This window comes from Osmia lignaria, chromosome 9 (genome assembly GCF_051020975.1).
Source record: "Osmia lignaria lignaria isolate PbOS001 chromosome 9, iyOsmLign1, whole genome shotgun sequence".
NCBI lineage: Eukaryota > Metazoa > Arthropoda > Insecta > Hymenoptera > Megachilidae > Osmia > Osmia lignaria.
In genome coordinates this window covers 12,679,392-12,698,070 of record NC_135040.1, presented here as the reverse complement: position 1 = coordinate 12,698,070, position 18,679 = coordinate 12,679,392, and the positions used below count along the sequence as shown (strand labels likewise).

Sequence of the window (18,679 nt, the reverse complement as noted above, 5' to 3'; positions counted from 1 at the left end):
CAGTGGCATGTATATTTTATTTAAACAACAAAGAAAGTATCACATCATGAAATAATTATACTTGTACATGTAGGATTTAATATACTTTAATGTATAGTATTCTATATTATCGTTACCCTATGTTGAGCAAACATTTCATGGTTCATTTAAAAAAAAATTATTTTTTACTGAGAAATTATATTATTTATTCTAGTCAAAGAAATAAATCAATAACGTAAATGGAGTACTTGAAAATACTTAATATTTTTGTAACATAAACATGTTCACTCTAAATTGGAACTATTGTTATTAAACAAAAAAAAAAAAGAAAAATATGCTTTTTCTATGTTCATTTATCTTTTTCTATTGCAAAGTATTAATTAGTAATTAATTATATAAAAATAAATCTTTTGATAAATAGATACATAATCTCCGTGTACCTTTCTGTGATCATGTACAAAAATATGCAAATATGCCCAGAATTAAAATAATCTTTTTGATAATGAGACCAGTTCCACAATTGGAGAAAATTTGTTTTCCTCGTGAGGAGTTACATGATGTTTTATCATACTTAAAAGCTTTTGGTATAGAAAGGAATATCTACAAAAAATAATTATTAGATTTTGACCCTTCAAATTCTAAACAAGTGTATGATAAAAATAAATAGTTACCTGCTAGCTGGTTTACATATCGATAAGTGATCTTGTGCAATTTCATAAAACTCTCCTATTCCAGGATCTATAAAAACATTTAAATGTTTGCTTATACTGAAAAACTATTTACATATTAATAATTCTCATTAATAGCGTACCTGCCGAATTGGAAGTAACAAACTGAAACGGAACTTTTAACGCAGTTATTAATGTAGATTTAGTTTCACTGAAACTTACAACCTCCATAGGATATTGCTTCAACATATCAAGGAATTCTTTATGTAATTCTAATAAATGTGGTGACTCTAAATAGAATAATCTTTCTTAAAATACATTGGTAAGAAACTAAGGAGTAATACTATCCTGGTGTTCATATACCTTCACGAAGTTCTTGCACTTCTACTGATGGCCACACTAGCATTTGTACTGTCTGTTTTAAAGCTGCTACGCGAGAACCTCGGTGTGGAGTACTATAAAACACTATACCCCGAGTATTTTTACATATATTATTTTTGTCGCCATTTTTCCATTCTATAAAGAGAAAGATTATCATACAAATATATAAGCTTATAAAATAATGAATATATATGTCATAAAACTTAAGAGACTAACCATTAATAAGCATTTGTTTAACTAATAAGCCACCCATTGAATGGCATACCCAAATCATAGGTCGTTTCCCAATGCCTGCAGTCAACAGTTTCTTCACATATTCTGCGCTTCTTTCATTCATAGTGGTTCTAAATGTAAAATTACATTTGAAGTTATAATATACAAATCTTTACACAACAGAATACTTAAGGAACATACTGTATTCCGTCTATCGGGCATGACGGAGTCCACATTGATAAGTTTGTATCATAATTTATTCCGATAACTCGAAGAGATGGAATATCCTTTGGTAACCAATCTTTAGGCCAACACTGAGTTCTGTGCTGTTTATCATATTCATATTTCTTTGTGCAAATATCATTCCTAAAACAATACATTTTTTAAACGTATGAGAATTAATTAATGATATAAATCATTCAAAACATTGTACCCTTTATGAAAAAATGGTCCAGATGATTTGGCATTAGAATTTTGAGGACAATCATCTAAAATTATTTCAAAATCTTGTCCTATTTTATCCCACTCGTGTTTTCTGAAGTCATAAGCCAAATCTTTTAGAAATTCAGGTGACTGATCATCCATCAAACTTGCAACAGTCTCAATACCATCTGGTATGGTATAAGAATCTGTAATAAATCACCACCAATGTAAATTTATTTCGAGTAAATTAAAATACTGACATTAATTGCAATTTAATTTGTTCAAATCAAAGAAAATGTAGTCTACTATTTGTATACTAACAAACCTACAACTCCTAGTGTAGATGTATCTATATCCCTCTGTCTCCATGTTATAAATACACCGCCAAGAAGTCCATGTAGAAAAACAACATCCATCTTTATTTTTCCTCTAATTTTGTTTAAAGGATGAAGAAGATAAATTCGTCTTGGATACTTGACATCCTTATTTTCGTCCATGTCTAAATTTGCTAGTGCCCGACTCGCAGGAGCGGATAATCGTATATCAGAATTTTGAGACCATTCTACTAATGTACCAATCCAGCCTTCCAATAAAAAAGAGTATGTTACATACATGTGAAGCACAGTACTTCAAAAGTTATAAATCGAAATCTACATATACCTGCTTGAAAAAACTGTTCTAAATATTCCGAATGAAGTGAAATATTGGAAATTATTTTTGCAAGTAATATACATATATTAATGTTGTTTTGAAAAAATTTTTTTATTATCATTAATACTGGAAGACCACCAACATCAGCAATATCTGGAAAGAAAGAGTATTAGATTGAAATATTTCATACAAGGAATGTTTTTATAATTACCTTTACTGTATTCTTCAAGACAAGAATGATGACATAATGCTTGAACACAATTCTGTAATAGTTCTTGATCCCATACTACATCTGGTGCAACAACCAATCCTAAGCTTGTTAAATCGTGATCAAGTATCATACTATCCTGTTTGTTTTATACTTTACAGATAATTAAAATGTACAAAAAATAAGTAATGAAATTGTAAGCTATAATACTATATACTTACAGAGTATGTATCTTTAAACTTTTTATTAAGAAACTGAATAAGACACGGATGTGTATGTTCACATAATCTACTCAATTCAAGTAGTAATTGATGTATCCTTTCTATTACATCCTGAAAGAAATATGCTCTTTAAACGTCTTATAAACATAATTTTATTGCAAAATATTATTGCACATACATGTAACTTATGCTTCATATGAGAATATGGTGGTTTTAAAAAGAATCTTAAATCAACATTTGGTAGTCTTGCAATAGATACTGCAGTTCTTGCATCTAACATTTGTGCAATGTGTTGATAATGCCAATCTATAATTAATTGGAGATTAGTGACATGTATGCAAAGGATTATTACACGAACAAAGGTACCTTTTAAATGTTTTGTAGAATTCAGAGTATACAGAGCTCTTAAGCGTTCTGATTCATTTCCATGTTGAGCCATATGCAATAACTTGTATGTCATGTTATGGTTCACTGCTTTCCACCACTTCATTATAGCATCACTGAAAGCAACATGTTGCTTTGGCACAGATGATTGTAAACTTTCAGTCTTATTAAGTATATCTAAAATTATAATAGGATGTTAAAGAAATGTTAAAAGGACTATTATAAACTCATATACATAACAAAGAATTAACAAATACCTTTAAATCTAGGATCATCAACATATATGTATTGTGCATGAGCATGCTCTAGATTCAAAACATTGGTGGGCAGAGTAGACTGTAAAATTTGAGTTATTTGTCTCAATTGGTACAAAACCCAACAACCGCTACATGAAAAACATAGATCATTATCATGAATCAATTAAACGATTTCGATAATATATTTGCAAATATATTAACTAACCCCATCATAACAATACATATTCCTGTTGATTTCAAATAGTATATGTATTTTCTATAAGTTTGTATTCCCATTATAAGAGGTAGAAGAAAATTCTATTTTACAGAGGAAATGATGATATGTGCATTATGGTAATATTACAAATAACATTTAAGAGTATATTTACGTTTAAAAATAAATACAGATAGCAGTGATTACAGATACAAAAAAGACTAAACATGCTTTTATATCTTCTCGAGGGGTCATGATTTTGGGGGTGCCAGATACCCCATGCATGTATAGAGCATAATTGGTACGACAGTCGTGCCTATTTTATCAATTGCAACACGTCGCATATTGTGTACGAACGTTATACCGCAGTTCACCAGAGTCCATAACTGCAACGCGCAGGTTGGAAGATGGTGGGGGAACGCAGCGAGTTCTCTGCTAATCGCTTTCCACTTCGTTTGGGAGTATCGCCAATCAGGGCGAAGATGCGCACTGGAGAAGCGCGAAGAACGAAAACTGGTCTTTTCGCAGTTATGGACTCTGATGAACTGCGGTATATGGAATCTGGTGAATAGGTACCGCGGCTGAATACAAATGATGTGTACGGACGCAGAATCGACACCCCGACTGGATATATGCAACATTAAATGCCCAGAATCGACACCTCGGCTGGATATATGAAACATTAAATGCCCAGAATCGACACCTCGGCTGGATATATGAAACGTCTGGGTCCCAATGTTTGTTGCATATATCCAGCTTTAACTGTACGGTTTTCAGAGGAATGACAGCACCATCTATCCGAAACTGGTGGAAACTAAATGCGGAATAGTTTCCTCCATTTTTAAATAGATGGCGCCGGAATCGAATTTGAGATACCTTTTTATGAGCGATTTAATTTTGCGATTAATTAATAATTAACGCGTGAGGCTACCAAAGACTAGTACACAATAAATAAAATCAAATATATATATATTATAGATTTCAACTAATTAAAATATGGTGTTCCTAAATAGTCTTGTGGTTTTGATGTGCACTGGTCTTTAGGCTTCTGCATTAAAGTGCATAAATTCCCAATTGTTATATCAATTGTTATATATGTTCTTACAAAGTTCTAATGAAAATTTTGAAAAATAGTAAAAGATTGAGTGAATTTCTGAATTATTACAAATAAAGGATTAAGGTATGCAGTATCACGAATACCCAATACGAATGCGGCTGCGCCCATACCACCAGAAACGGCCTCGAGGCGCTGCTCGCGCATAAACCCTTCAGTCTTTTTACTTCCCATTTTGTACCTTGCAGTACATCCATCCACCGAAGTACTGACGTTTCGCTGTGCCATCGCATGGCCGACGTGTGCATTCCGAGATTCGCTTTCGCGTGGTACCCGCTGTGTCACAAGTACCGCTTTTAAAACGTAATACTTGTGGCAAACATCAACATACTGATCTCAAAGTGAGTGAAAAGTGTAAGAAACGATAGTTTCGTTTCACTGAGACAGAATAGCAGTTCTCTATCGAACACGTTCTTTCTGACATAATCCGGTATAAACTGGATTGGAGCAGATTCATCGATAAATACATTGATCGCTTATTTCAGAGAAAAATTTGTAGATCCGGCTTTCACGACGACGTGGACCACCTTTCCAGGCTTCGTCCCGTTGGTGTTAAAAGATTAATTTACTAGAATATCGTAAGCCGCGACCACGCGACAGAACGCGCAGCAATGTCCAACGAGGAGACTTCCGCTGACCGCAATGTTGAGATTTGGAAAATTAAGAAACTCATAAAAAGCCTTGAAATGGCCAGAGGGTAAGTAGGCCGAAATTAACGTTGCCGCGCCTTTTCCTATCAGCTGTTCGATTTTCTATCAGCACATATGCTTTAAAGAACATGTGGTAAGCAGGTACTAACCGACTTTCGTTTCGCTTGCGAAAATGAATTTTATCTAATTTTACGAAAATTTCCTTATGAACTTTGGAAATTTTCATAAATTTTCATGTGCAGTAATTTAATGTCTCATCATTGAATTTCATATTATGGTGTAAAAAGATATGTGTTTTATTGGTATAACGCTGATCCAAATTGTTCCTTGAGTTAATACTTTTTATGATATATAATTAACAGGTATTATGTACCTCTGTCTTTGTAGGAATGGGACTAGCATGATTTCATTAATCATTCCTCCAAAAGATCAAATATCGAGAGTAAGCAAAATGTTAGCAGACGAGTTTGGTACTGCATCAAATATTAAGTCTCGTGTAAATAGACTCTCTGTTTTGGGTGCAATCACATCAGTCCAACATAGGCTAAAATTATATACTAAAGGTAATTTTTATTACCTCATTATGATAATTTTGTTACAATTATGTTGTTTATCTTATAAAATTATAAAAATATAAAGTAAATTTCCTGTCTATTTTATTGTACAATAATTATATTATTGTTTTAGTACCTCCAAATGGCCTGGTAATATACTGTGGTACCATTGTAACGGAAGAAGGAAAAGAAAAGAAAGTTAACATTGATTTTGAACCTTTTAAACCTATTAATACTTCTCTTTATCTTTGCGATAACAAGGTACTTTATTGTGTATAACCTTATGCAATATCTTTGAATGCGGATCAAATCTACTGAAATTAATTTTAACATGTACATTAATGTTTTTCAGTTTCACACCGAGGCACTTACAGCATTGCTTGCTGATGATAATAAGTTTGGTTTTATAGTAATGGATGGTAATGGAGCATTGTTTGGTACGCTACAAGGAAATACCCGCGAGGTTCTACACAAATTTACTGTAGATCTTCCAAAGAAGCATGGTATGTTGTTGATTAGCAGATCATTTGAGTTGTATTTTAAAGTATGGTAAGTTAAATTGAATTTCAGGCAGAGGAGGACAGTCGGCTCTCCGTTTCGCTCGATTACGTATGGAAAAGCGACACAATTATGTCCGAAAAGTTGCCGAAGTTGCTACTCAACTGTATATTACTAATGATAAACCTAATATCGCCGGATTGATTTTAGCGGGTAGTGCTGACTTTAAAACGGAACTTAGTCAGTCCGATATGTTTGATCCGGTGAGTTTATAGATGTTAATTTCAGGCGCTAATCATCTCTATCTTAAGAGTTAACAGAATAATATTCACTGATGATTTGAATAACCTAATGATTATGTTTCCAGAGATTACAAGCGAAGGTCATAAAATTAGTAGATGTCTCGTACGGTGGAGAGAATGGTTTTAATCAAGCTATCGAATTAGCTGCTGAATCTTTACAGAATGTAAAATTCATTCAAGAGAAGAAATTAATTGGTTAGTATTTGTACATTGTAGTTACTTTATAAAGAATTTAACAATTAATTTGAACATTCCGCGTTGTTTAGGTCGTTACTTCGATGAAATTTCACAAGATACGGGAAAATATTGTTTTGGTGTAGAAGATACTCTAAGAGCATTAGAATTAGGTAGCGTGGAAACTCTTATTTGTTGGGAAAATTTAGATATACAGAGATACGTTTTAAAGAATCATACAAATGCAGAAGAAAAGGTTTTGCATTTAACGCCGGAACAGGAAAAAGACAAAACTCATTTCACTGATAAGGAAGTGAGTTGAAAATAATTTCAATTACTTCTATTAATAAACACGTAAATATACTTAAATGACATTGGATATTATTTATTATATCTAGAGCGGAGTAGAATTGGAGCTTGTAGAATGTCAACCGCTACTCGAATGGCTTGCAAACAACTACAAAAGTTTTGGCGCCACTTTGGAAATCATTACTGACAAATCTCAGGAAGGTTCTCAGTTTGTAAGAGGTTTCGGCGGAATCGGAGGTAAGTTTAATTTCTATTTGCTTCTTGTTATTACTAACTTCGATTCGGCTGAAAGTAATATTTTTGTGAAACAGTAATTCGTATCTGTCCACTTAACATACATACTAACAGAAAAAGCGGCTGATTCCACCTTGATTAGCTAATTTACTAAGTGAGAAATGTGTAAATTTAATGTCCGTGTATTATGTGAAGAAAATTTTTGTCTTCCTTCATCTTCATCAGATCATTTGTTCACGTTTGTAAAATATATTTATTGCATATTACTTTGTTCGTCAAATGAAAAATGGTATAAAACCATTAAAAAGAAAGGTTTTCGTCAAGACGTTACGAAAATTCATATATGTTTGAAAAGTATATGGTATTAAAAGAAAGGGTAGGAATATTATTATTAATTATGGAGTATATCTTGATGTATAGGAATCCTCCGCTACAAAGTTGATTTCCAGTCACTGCAGGCTGATGAGCCTCTTGATGATGTTGACCTCGATGATTACTAATTTCATCTGTGAAATACTCAAAGTTGACCAGGTAGCTCTTTCTCTGTCTTGAGTGCATTCGTTTACATTTCGTGTATTATAGAACATATTACTTTCAGAACTGGACAAATTTATCAAAATATTTAAAACCCTTTTATTAGTGTATATAAAGAAATAATAGAACAATTACATACTATCGGCATTTAATTATTTAATGAAACTCAACAATAATAAACCTTCGTATAAAGAAAATACGGTGATCATTAATAATTTGATTGTGTAATAATTATTGTACAATAAATCTTATTCGCCTGGTCTGAATATTAAGTGTAGGCAAAACATATGTATATCATTTCATAATATAAATAATATACTCATAGTGTTTCTATACTCATCATGAAGAGATTATTATCATCAAAGTTATGTTTTTTCTATGAATTGTAGTACAATTCCTTATGATATATTCACGGACTTTTATATTCAGTAGACGATTAAGTATTAACGATAAATTTGTCCAAAAAATTTGCAGTTTCTTCTGTTGAATTTCTCACTGAATAGTATAGTTCGATACTTCTGTGCAAATCTGTAGTATATGTATGTCTCTTCTGATGAGTTTGAATGTGAATATAGATATTTTTAGTTGTGAATTTCGAGATATAATGTTTACTTTTACAAAATAAAACGCCTGGAAATTTTGCTGTCTTCTTTTTTTCTTGGTGGTACAAAAATTAAGAAAATCTTGTATATATATGAATTATGGATAATTGTATTTGAAGGAGGTGAGTCAATGTATCCAAAACGTCTAATTTTTCTGTCTTGAACATCGTTAGATTTATTTTTACGATTAGCAATTATAAATTACATAATTAGTAATAAAAATCCAGTTGTAGGCACAATATACAATGATTGGTTTAATGGGTGAATAGTATTGCTTACTTTCATGACACACAGATATTTTTGTCTTATAATTCTTCACCTTTGTTGCATATTTATATATGTAAAAGCCAGGCGCAAGAATAGCTAATAACTTCTTAATATAGTATAGAATCCTTCCAAAATATTAAGGAAACTGTTAATCAATATATACATTTTTTGTATTTTTAAAATTTGTATAGATGTATGATGTATTAATATGATAATGATTACTTATAGTTAGACAGTTTTTTGGTACATGCTGTTATAAATCTACTTGATATAAAAATAAAAAAAAATGTAAACTAACTTCTGACAAGGCTGCTTTATAAACTCACAAATTTTAAAGTAATAATTTGCAAAATTATAGATGATAGATATATGTATATATATGCACATGTGTATATATATATGTGATTTTCAAAATAACATTGAAACCACTATTTTTTTATGTTTTTGTGCAGTAGACATGCATTGGAAATTTTTTTTGCATGTTAAGCTTCTTGGTCTTTTAATGTAACAGGCTAAATAATGTATTTTGATTTTGTATTTTGAATGTAGTTTTTCTTCTTTTTTTCGTGTATAAACATTAGTTTATTTTTTCTTTTCTTCTTTCTAGCATCTATATTAACTTACTGATCACTTAATTTTTTACTCTGTGTCTAGAATTTCAGTAGGTATTTGATAAGTATGTATTCATTCAGTTTTTTAACATTTTCTATGTAAAGAAATTCTTTTTTTAACTTTTTTTTCCGAGATTATATTTAACATACATTTGAACACAAATGCATTTTTCTGCTTATATAAATAAATACAAATGCTTACTGCATGATATGCAATAGGCAGATGTTAATTTCATCACCATGGACATACATCACTTTAGAAGCACATATTTATTGTTGGAAGAAAATAAGTGTAACATAAAATTCATTATGCTTCACTCTTTGGTGATGGATGCAAAAAGCAAATAATTGTGTGTGATGTAATACATAGTTAGGCTTTGTTGAATAGTATATTTGATCAAGCATAAGTACTAATTGATTGTCTGTTTCTATTAGCTTGCATATTGGGAAAGGTATAGTAATTGCTTTTTACTAATTTAGCAAAAGAAAAGAAAGCAGTGAAATTAATATCTTATGAAGCCTTATCGTACTTTTTGTCATTAAATGTATTGTTTTGCTTTAGGTTGTTATTCATTGTATAAAAAATGATTTTATGTGCTAATATAAAATTTTCTCTTTCCTTTTTATTAGTAATATCAATTAAATTATTCAATTTATTCCTTTGTTGTTTTAAACTCTTCAACATGGACATTTATATTTATAATCATATTTTATTTTATTAGAATTCAAATACTGACTATTTTTATTGTAGCATCACTTCTATATCTTTATTAGTATGTACTGCTTGTTATTCAAAATATTTGTAATATTTATTATTTTTTGCAGTAATGTTATTGATGTACTAAATATTCTTCTTATATTATCATAGAAATTCTTTCGTTTCTTAAACTGTATTAAAACAACTGAGTTTTTCACAAGTATTAATTCTTCAATTTTATTTTGTTAGCTTTTAATGATGTATTGAAAAATAGAATAACACTTAGCAAAATAGGTGTTATGCATGACTAATAATAATTATATCATATTAATGTTATTTGTCATCATATTTCTACAGAATAATTCATTGCAAGTTCTATTTTATTAATTTGCTCATTAAAGTTTTTCTAGCATTATTCGTACTATATTATTAAGATACTTTCATTTAATTTCATAAATACAGCATAGAAATTTATATCCATTACATGGATTTTATCTACTAAAATAGTATTTCCATATGTGTATTTTACAGGTATATTGCGGTACAAAGTGGACTTTCAGAGTATGCAGTTGGAAGATGTTGAAGTTGACAGTTTTGATCTGGATGACTATTAAATCCGTGACACAACAGACAGTTCTTTTAGCTTCAGAGAGAAACATAAGTATATGTTCTCTCTTGCATCATACTTCAAAGGAAAGCACATAGAAGGACATGTTTATAAAATTTATACGATGCAGTACATACGTCATAAAATTATTCAAACAATTCGCAATTGATACGTAAAAGTAAAAAAAAAAAGGCATAACACGTGGCGCGCCGATAATCCATGTCCATGAAGAAAGAAAAGGCAACTCGACTGTGACACTTAATTAAGCCAGCTTGATACCTGCCTATTTCACGCAACATTACCTTCTATTGCAAATTACATTCTTTAATTATTCAAATGGATTTATTTCAATAATTACACGCGCTACAATGCTGAATTACATGGTTTGGGATATAATAATTTTGTATCAAATTGATGTTCATCATCTTCCATCATTGATTTTATGATTAAAAAAAAACAGGAACAATAATATTTGGCAGCACGAGGATGAATGTAGCGATATTTTTGTTCAGACACACAATCATGGAGAAGCTGTAATAAACTGATTATTATAAACATAAAAAAGTTGCTTATCGTGCATTCTATACCGATTACTAAATTCATATGAATAATAAAGAGTTCTGTACATAGACTTAAATTTTTAATGGCACTGTTGCCTTAGACATAAGTTAAGAATTGCGTAATGTCCCGGAAAACTTCCATCTTTCCGACTCACCGAGTGATACACATGTAAACATAAGAGAATTCTTTCGTAAAACTACATTAACTTCGCTGGCTATCGACTCTTATATTTTGTACATTCACAATTGTATATAACAAATGCTCCGCAAATGTATCGAAATGTATCTTTTCGATTGTTATAAAAACGGTGCACACTATTAGTAAAGAAGTATCTTCTGCAATATCTAAGTGGCAGTTATTTGAAAATATTACAAAATTTATTTTAACATTGTTAATTTAATTTGCTTACTCATATGATGCCTTTGTAATAAACAATAATATGTATGTATAAATGTGAAAAGTATGAAACGTGCAATTTTGGTGAAGTATCTTTTATGGAATATCAATGTATAATAAAGGAAGGTTCGCGGATATTGTGAATCGTTGGTGGAAATAATGTGTTATTAATTAATAGTATAATTAGATTATTTATACTATTACACTGTATGCGATCCAGGGATAAAGCTTTATTAAAAAAAAAAAAAAAAACTTCATCAAAATAGAACGTTCTAAAAAAAAAAAAAAAAAAATGATCTGGCTCATGATATGTGCACAACGAATTCCAAAACATATGGTGGTTTGAAAGTATTGTATCTGTGTATTGTCTTCAAACAGTGAAATGTTAAATGTTAGTTTAATATTTCTTTACATTTTTACATGTAAACATTCTTTCAATAGGAATCTAGATTATTTATTACAACGTCGGTGCGATTATTTCTTCTGCTTAGTAAAAAGCTTATTTTAAGTATGCAAGTTTCCAGTTCTATAAGAACTTGATAAAAACTTTGAAAGAGATTAGGAAAAGCCGTGTAATCTTTGTTTTTTCTTCTTTTTTTTTTTTAAACAATTTTTTTTTCTTTTTTGTTTATTTGTAAGGTAAGAATGAAAACGAAAAAAGTGGGTTTGTAAGTAGGAATACATAAAGAGAAAAAGACGTCGTTTATACATCTCATTTAAGTAAATCGATGACGTACTTAGATTATGGCTTGCCTATGATCTCTTCCATAAGCATAGTTGTATAATCTGCTAACAGATTTCTAATTTTTTGGCAATTTTATTCTTCGATATTGCTCTAGGAAAACACTTTCGTTTATTAAAGAGATACTTTTGATTTAGCAAGGCAATACAAAGATGTAATCGTTGTAAGTTTTTGCTTGATCAAACTTCTCAAACTACGGATTTAATACCTCATATTTTGTATGTATTATACGCGTAAAATACATTTATGCTGCGTTCTAAAGATTTTAACTCGTCTTCGTTGAAGCGAGCATGAGGTTTACGATGAAGGTATGAGTTCGAAGATTACATGACAAATATTAGTCGTATTATGATACACATTCTATTCAGAATGTTTTGTGAGGTGATAAAGAGGGATATTGAAATAATGTAGTCTACAACATACAAGTAATTTTTATCAAATACGCCATATTTGTGTCCTCAAATTATTAATTTACAAACATACAAAATTCATATTTCCTTTTATTATACATCTATCTAATTATTATTTATAATATAATTACAATTGTATGTACTCTTATCCTGCTTGCTAGTACAAAAGTAAAGATTCTTTATTCATTATTTCTAATCTCTCTTTTTTCACGTACGCAATTATTCAAAATTTATGGATGGAAAAAGATTGACGTATCGTTAATATCAAAATTGAATGAAAATCTAAGTAGAATAGAATATGAAAAAGAAGAAGTGGAAAATACAGTCTATGTTTCTCATGCAAACAAGTTGCTATTAGAACCCGGAAATATCACCATAACTTTCATGGATTTCATGCAACTGAAATATAGTTAAAAATAGATTAGTAAAATAGACAAATAGCATTCACTGTATTTGCTCTAATCAACGATGAGAGATATTTCCGGATTCCGATTAGAACGTCTTTACAATTTCGTTAATACTCTCCCTTTTTATATTTATAGATAAATTTTAATCGTATGAAATTACAAAGAAGAAACGGTTTTAAATTATCTGTAAGATATATTCGCTTATGCCATGAGGTGCTGTTGAATAGAAGAAAATTATCTTATTTAGTGCATTATTAGATTCATATTGGTCGAAGAAGGAATTGGTATAATAAAAAAAAAAATTATACAATGGGACATATTTGATATCATTTTAACACCTATTTGTATTTAAATATTCTTGCTTAATGTGTATATTTGGATGGACACAATTGAATGTATTTATTTCCTTTTATTATTTCTGTAATTGTTGTATACATATAACAGTTACATCATTTAGAGTTTTTTTATATTTGTATATTTTATAAAATCAAAGAATACTGTGTTAAGGACAATAAAACCACACAAATGTAGTTACTTGTATTTATAAGAGACAGTATAAAAGAAGACTGGATACAAAACTGTAGAAAAAAGATGTCACTCTTTACATGTATGTATTTTATAAATTTTAATTTATTGAGCATACATGACGTTATTTGTCATCCTTTTCTGGTACTAAAAGATTAAGATTGGCATCTTTAGTCATCGATCCCATAAAAGTTTCTTCATCGCCTCGTATAGATAACGCGGTAACAGCAACATTTGTTCTTCTCTCATCCATCATTGCAGCTCTTGACCAATTCGAACTACTGCATTTTATACAACTATGCGAAGGTATTCTATCTAAACTTACTGTTCTATTTGCACAATCTGTACATTTGAAAAATCTTTTAGTTGCATCTATAACACGCAATGGATGTTTCTGCTCTTTACACATGTCGGAAGCGGAGAACGATGTATATTTACATATTAAACATTTAACAGCTTTACAAGAAACCTTATAGGTATTCAACATTTTTTCTTCCATTCTTTCTTTCATTTCTAATTTGTTGAAATATTTTTCTTCTTCCTCTTGGTAAGATCTTTCAATAAGATCAGTATGGGCAGACTTAGTCTGCATCAATTCTTTAAATTTATCTGATATCACGTTTGGTTTCTTTGCTTCTTGAGTTTCATCATTTTCCGATTCTCTTGATCGTTTCTTCCCTTTCTCTAATTTATCTTCTTTGTTTAGTCGTATTTTATTAGGATCACTAGGTTTAATTTTTCCATTTTTTTGAACCCATTTAATTGCATTATTTTTCGCTACATTCATTTGTTTTTTAGTTATAGGTTCTGAGAGATCTATCGTTCCTCCTTGACAACCGAGACCTAAACGGGGCCGTGAAGACGACGATAGCATACTTAAATCTTGTTTCTTTGATTTATTCAATTGTGACAATGTAGGTGATGATGATGATGTATCATTAGATGCTTGGGACAATACTGTAGCTCTCCATCCCCTTGACTCTTTTAATTTTTCCATGTTCTTTTGTATTTGTTGTGCCAATGATTCTTTTAGAATTTTATCTTTCATATCATATGCTAATTTTGTACTAGCTGAATTTTCAGGTTTATTAATTCCTGACAATAATGCTAAACGTTTAGCATCTTTTTCCTGTAACTTTTTACTTTTTACAGCAACAATAGCATTAAATTCTGGCATGTTGCAATTAAGGGATTTCTTTGGTTTGTCTTTCTTTAACATATCTACAGAGAATTTCTGTGTGTTACTATATGCTTGTAGTTCTGATCTAGTGGAGCATTTCTTATATTCCTGTTTAATATGATACAAACAAAATTCACAACGGCTTAAGTTTACAATAGAACTGCACGGATCTCCATTCTTTTTTCTTGATCTACATTTTCCCAGGTCTTTGGATGTACCTAAAATCATGACTTTTTGTGGATTATCGATGGACAATGTAGCTTGATCTATATTATCTTTAGATTCTAGAATATTAGGATTCAGAACACCTATAACAGTTCCAACAGTAGTTTTCCAAAATGATTTATATGCGGTACTAAACATGAAAAGGCTCACAGTATTTATAGTATCAGACAAATCACTTATCTTCCATATAGAATATGAGCTTCCATTTTTAGAAGTTTTTGGAGGTGATTTACTTATTACTACACCAGCAATTACCCAGTCTTTTTCTATATTCTCTGAATTAAGATGATACTTCATTTTTGATACGGTTACTGGTATTTTACCATTCATACGTGATGTTAATTCTGCTGAAGACACCATTGGATTAATAATTCTTAATCCAAAAAATGGATCGCTATAAACATCTTTTGATTTAGTATTATTGTTATTGGTTGTTGTACTTATAGCTGTGCTTTTGTTTGTAGCACTAAAATCAAATGCTTTTGAACTTATTGCACGAGGTCTGTTCTCATTTTGGTTAGATCCTTCTTTCTTTAATAATGATTTTATATCACGTCCATAGTTAGAATACTTCTGTTCTTCAAAATAACGTCTATCTTCATCGTCCGAAGAATCGAGTGTATCATCATATACTTCACTTTTATCTTGTTTATTCGATTCATTTTCTTCATCGTTTGTTTTAGGCACACTATCTACAAAATTAAAATCTAATTCTTTTAAAGTTTTTTTGGGCGATGAGTCCTGTGTGTTTTCTTCGCCAATAGCTAGAAGATCATTTAACACGTCGTCTACGTCAGAATCACTGTCATTATCCATTTTAAATTGTTTAAACCAAACTTTTTAAGTTTTGTATAATACTTATATAAATATAATTAATACTTTTCTTAAATTATAGTTGTTATATTCAATTATAACCTTCGTTAATTACAATGAAAACAGAAATTACGCATACTTGATAAATAGATAAGCTTATCACGTTAATTATTGAACAAAATCATACTTAAAAAAAAATCTTTATCTGTCAACTGGACATTACATTCAACTTATAAGTAAGAACTTGGTATGTGCGCGCTTTGTGCAGCTTAGCCATTTTAACAATTCTTCCCGCCATTTCTGAACGAAGAAACAAGTCCTGTTTTCATTGATGTAGTTAATTTATACTTCTTATTCACCAGAGTCCATGCGAAAAGACCGGTTTTCGTTCTTCGCGCTTCTCCAGTGCGCATCTTCGCCCTGATTGGCGATACTCCCAAATGAAGTGGAAAGCGATTAGCAGAGAGCTCGCTGCGTTCCCCCACCATCTTCCAACCTGCGCGTCGCAGTTATGGACTCTGGTGAACTGCGGTATAAGTACACCCACTAGAGTTAAGTATTCAATGGCTGCCAGATAACGTAATATTTAATAAATATTAAATCATAAAATATAAAACTTCTGAAAGTAACTTAAATTATATTTAAATCGATATAAAAATTAAAAAAAATTGTTGATTTAATATTTATTAAGTAAGAAATATTGAGTATCATTTAAGATTCGAATACTTTATGATTCCCGCCTAGTTGATTTTATCGGAACTACGTTCTACCATTTTGTGTTGTCGGTGGTGAAACGTGGTGAGTTTGATTTTAAAAGTACTTATTATTTTAAATTAATTGAACTATATAATGGAGAATTGAGTGTTTTACTCAAAGTATAGACAACCGTGAAGTATGAATCATAATAATACGTAAAAGTAAAATGTTGTCATGACAATTACATACTTGTAAAATTAATACACGTGTTAACTATGTACAACAAAAAGAAAGTTTATTTATGTCGGTTAACGATTTTTGTAGCGTGAAGGTTGTCTGTCCACCAATCCGTAGCATGAAATCGACCAGTCTTATAAAATATTTACTTTGGATGTTGCAGTCGAGCTAACGGATACCGGAATGACTTCTGCAGAGGGCAAAGCAGCACCAAAACTTTCGCGTACATGGATTTGCAACGCATTTATTATTCATTCTTTGATTTATGCATATGGTACATGAAACTTATTTGTTAACCTCTTAAACTTATTTATCATAATAATATCATACATTAGACGCAAACGATCAGATTGTCATAGATTTATAGAACATGGTTATATTTTTGCTTTATATCATTTTTGCTTTTTTTATAATTTTACTCCATTAAAGTCAAACAGACTTTTTTTTCTCATAAAGGTAATTTATTTTAAACATGTGTATTTTTGCATGTACAAGCCATTATCGAGCGAAATAAATAGTACGGTATGCATGTTCGCTTTAAATTTGCGCTGCAGTAATCATAGCGTGCAAGTCATTTCATATTCTTTACGTAAGCGTACGTCTGCAAGAGTAGTTGTATTTAATTGCCATTACTTCGTGCTTATACCATGGAACATGTACAAAGTATACTTACATCGTTTTTGTTTCAGGAATTACAAAACGTGGAATGGTAAAAAATCATAATTTGACAGTATGGACAAATTGAAAGAGATGTTTAATCGTTAATGGTACGAAACTTAGATCAATTTTTATATTTAATTTGATAGCATTTATGCAGCAAGATTCGTAAATAATAATTTTATAATTTCCAGTGACCGGGGAGCGTATGTGAACTGTTACATTACTTACTGCCGTGGAGGCGTCGATCGATTCGAGCAATAAGCCATCAATAAAACATTTTCACCGCTACACCTTACTGTCTATTGAACGTACAAACACGCAATCGTATTACTTTCTATACCTAAGAGTTCATAACTCGTCTCCCAGTGCAAATTTCTTTCGCCTAAGAAAATCGTTTCCTCTTTAATATATAATCCTTAAGAAACGTTTCCATCAGACATGAGGTAGGAAAACTTGTATTGGTTGGTATATTCGTTATTAAAATGAATTACTAACCGTTTTCTTCTTTGCAGAGACGGAGAGGATTACTGGTTGAGTTTTCAATTGCTTACCAGCGAAAAATCCCTTTTAAAACGAGACAGAGGAAAATTCCGTGGAAAACGTTTCATTTAAAGATGCCATTGTTCTTGAAATCGTTGATGAACAGAGAAGAAGAAAGAGAAAAAACGGTCCTACGGAAACGCGCTTTCAACAAGCTGTTCATCTGCTTTCTACGGTCCTCAGGATCTGGTTCTAAATAATCCGCGACTACGAGCACCAGTAGCATCCTCCACCTGCTAATCTTGAAGAAAGCTGCACGTTCCAAACGGCTTCCACCTGTTAGTCATGGGGAAAGCGTATGGTTACGAAGTTTTTCGAGTAGAACAAGGTAAGTCGCAACAGCTCTCTCTTTTTTTTCTCGTTTCGTTGAGAATTCGATACCAGCTGCACCCCGTGGAAAATGCAGATGTTCGTATAAGAATAAACACGATCACATTTTGGTTTCAAAGTTAGCTATATGACAATAGTATCGAACAGTATCTTTCATATTTCTCAAATTTTTCCCTAAATGGTACGTTTGATTTTGTAGAATAATATAACATTGAGTTGTATAAAT

General features: G+C 30.9%; 4 protein-coding genes across 10 annotated transcripts in view; 2 read left to right on the top strand and 2 right to left on the bottom strand.

Moving 5' to 3' along the window:
- Window positions 1–98: 98 nt before the first annotated feature.
- LOC117605056 (protein SERAC1) lies at window positions 99–3,859 on the bottom strand. 2 transcript variants are annotated; one of them, XM_034325875.2, is made up of 15 exons: window positions 3,591–3,851; window positions 3,386–3,513; window positions 3,111–3,305; window positions 2,923–3,050; window positions 2,745–2,855; window positions 2,527–2,662; window positions 2,325–2,468; window positions 1,990–2,247; window positions 1,675–1,870; window positions 1,443–1,607; window positions 1,245–1,372; window positions 1,011–1,163; window positions 791–937; window positions 651–717; window positions 99–579 (listed from the first exon to the last, which is right to left on the bottom strand). In XM_034325875.2, the coding sequence occupies exons 1-15, from the start codon at window positions 3,659–3,661 to the stop codon at window positions 462–464; spliced, it is 2,145 nt and encodes a 714-aa protein (XP_034181766.2). In that variant the 5' UTR covers window positions 3,662–3,851; the 3' UTR covers window positions 99–461. The 2 variants fall into 2 exon arrangements, 1 of the variants encoding a protein (XP_034181766.2); XR_004581565.2 differs by lacking the exon at window positions 99–579 and having other exon boundaries at window positions 646–717; window positions 791–887; window positions 3,591–3,859.
- An 882-nt stretch (window positions 3,860–4,741) lies between these two features.
- eRF1 (eukaryotic release factor 1) lies at window positions 4,742–10,929 on the top strand. Of its 5 annotated transcripts, XM_034325926.2 has the most exons (12): window positions 4,840–5,033; window positions 5,178–5,389; window positions 5,730–5,905; window positions 6,030–6,157; window positions 6,249–6,399; window positions 6,467–6,657; window positions 6,762–6,891; window positions 6,963–7,183; window positions 7,269–7,416; window positions 7,834–7,944; window positions 9,863–9,879; window positions 10,656–10,929. In XM_034325926.2, exons 2-10 carry the CDS (start codon window positions 5,304–5,306, stop codon window positions 7,911–7,913), a joined length of 1,311 nt encoding a protein of 436 aa, XP_034181817.1. In that variant the 5' UTR covers window positions 4,840–5,033; window positions 5,178–5,303; the 3' UTR covers window positions 7,914–7,944; window positions 9,863–9,879; window positions 10,656–10,929. The 5 variants fall into 5 exon arrangements, with proteins under 5 accessions (XP_076546485.1, XP_034181817.1, XP_034181807.1 ...); XM_076690370.1 differs by lacking the exons at window positions 7,834–7,944; window positions 9,863–9,879 and adding an exon at window positions 4,742–4,758 and having other exon boundaries at window positions 4,881–5,033; XM_034325916.2 differs by lacking the exon at window positions 9,863–9,879.
- A 992-nt stretch (window positions 10,930–11,921) lies between these two features.
- On the bottom strand, window positions 11,922–16,306 carry Mcm10 (minichromosome maintenance 10 homolog). The gene has a single exon (XM_034325893.2). It carries the CDS (start codon window positions 15,991–15,993, stop codon window positions 13,897–13,899), a length of 2,097 nt encoding a protein of 698 aa, XP_034181784.2. The 5' UTR covers window positions 15,994–16,306; the 3' UTR covers window positions 11,922–13,896.
- A 683-nt stretch (window positions 16,307–16,989) lies between these two features.
- The window catches only part of LOC117605079 (protein couch potato), a 90,474-nt gene continuing 88,784 nt past the window's right edge, over window positions 16,990–18,679 (top strand). The window contains exons 1-4 of one of the 2 annotated variants that reach the window (XM_076690385.1): window positions 16,990–17,197; window positions 17,613–17,690; window positions 17,775–18,026; window positions 18,096–18,451. In XM_076690385.1, coding sequence (XP_076546500.1) covers window positions 18,409–18,451 — 43 coding nt within the window. In that variant the 5' untranslated portion in view covers window positions 16,990–17,197; window positions 17,613–17,690; window positions 17,775–18,026; window positions 18,096–18,408. The remainder of the gene's footprint in view (window positions 17,198–17,612; window positions 17,691–17,774; window positions 18,027–18,095; window positions 18,452–18,679) is intronic. The other variant, XM_034325958.2, reaches the window with a different exon arrangement.

Bases quoted from the DNA above. Each gene is read 5' to 3' on its own strand.
- LOC117605056 (XM_034325875.2), bottom strand. From the start codon at position 3,661: ATGGGAATACAAACTTATAGAAAATACATATACTATTTGAAATCAACA. The intron at 3,514-3,590 runs GTTAGTTAATAT...TTTTTCATGTAG, and splicing joins ATATGTATTGTTATGATGGG to CGGTTGTTGGGTTTTGTACC. The intron at 2,856-2,922 runs GTATGTGCAATA...TATTTCTTTCAG, and splicing joins ATATGAAGCATAAGTTACAT to GATGTAATAGAAAGGATACA.
- eRF1 (XM_076690370.1), top strand. From the start codon at position 5,304: ATGTCCAACGAGGAGACTTCCGCTGACCGCAATGTTGAGATTTGGAAA. The intron at 5,390-5,729 runs GTAAGTAGGCCG...CTGTCTTTGTAG, and splicing joins AGCCTTGAAATGGCCAGAGG to GAATGGGACTAGCATGATTT. The intron at 6,658-6,761 runs GTGAGTTTATAG...TTATGTTTCCAG, and splicing joins AGTCCGATATGTTTGATCCG to AGATTACAAGCGAAGGTCAT.
- Mcm10 (XM_034325893.2), bottom strand. From the start codon at position 15,993: ATGGATAATGACAGTGATTCTGACGTAGACGACGTGTTAAATGATCTT.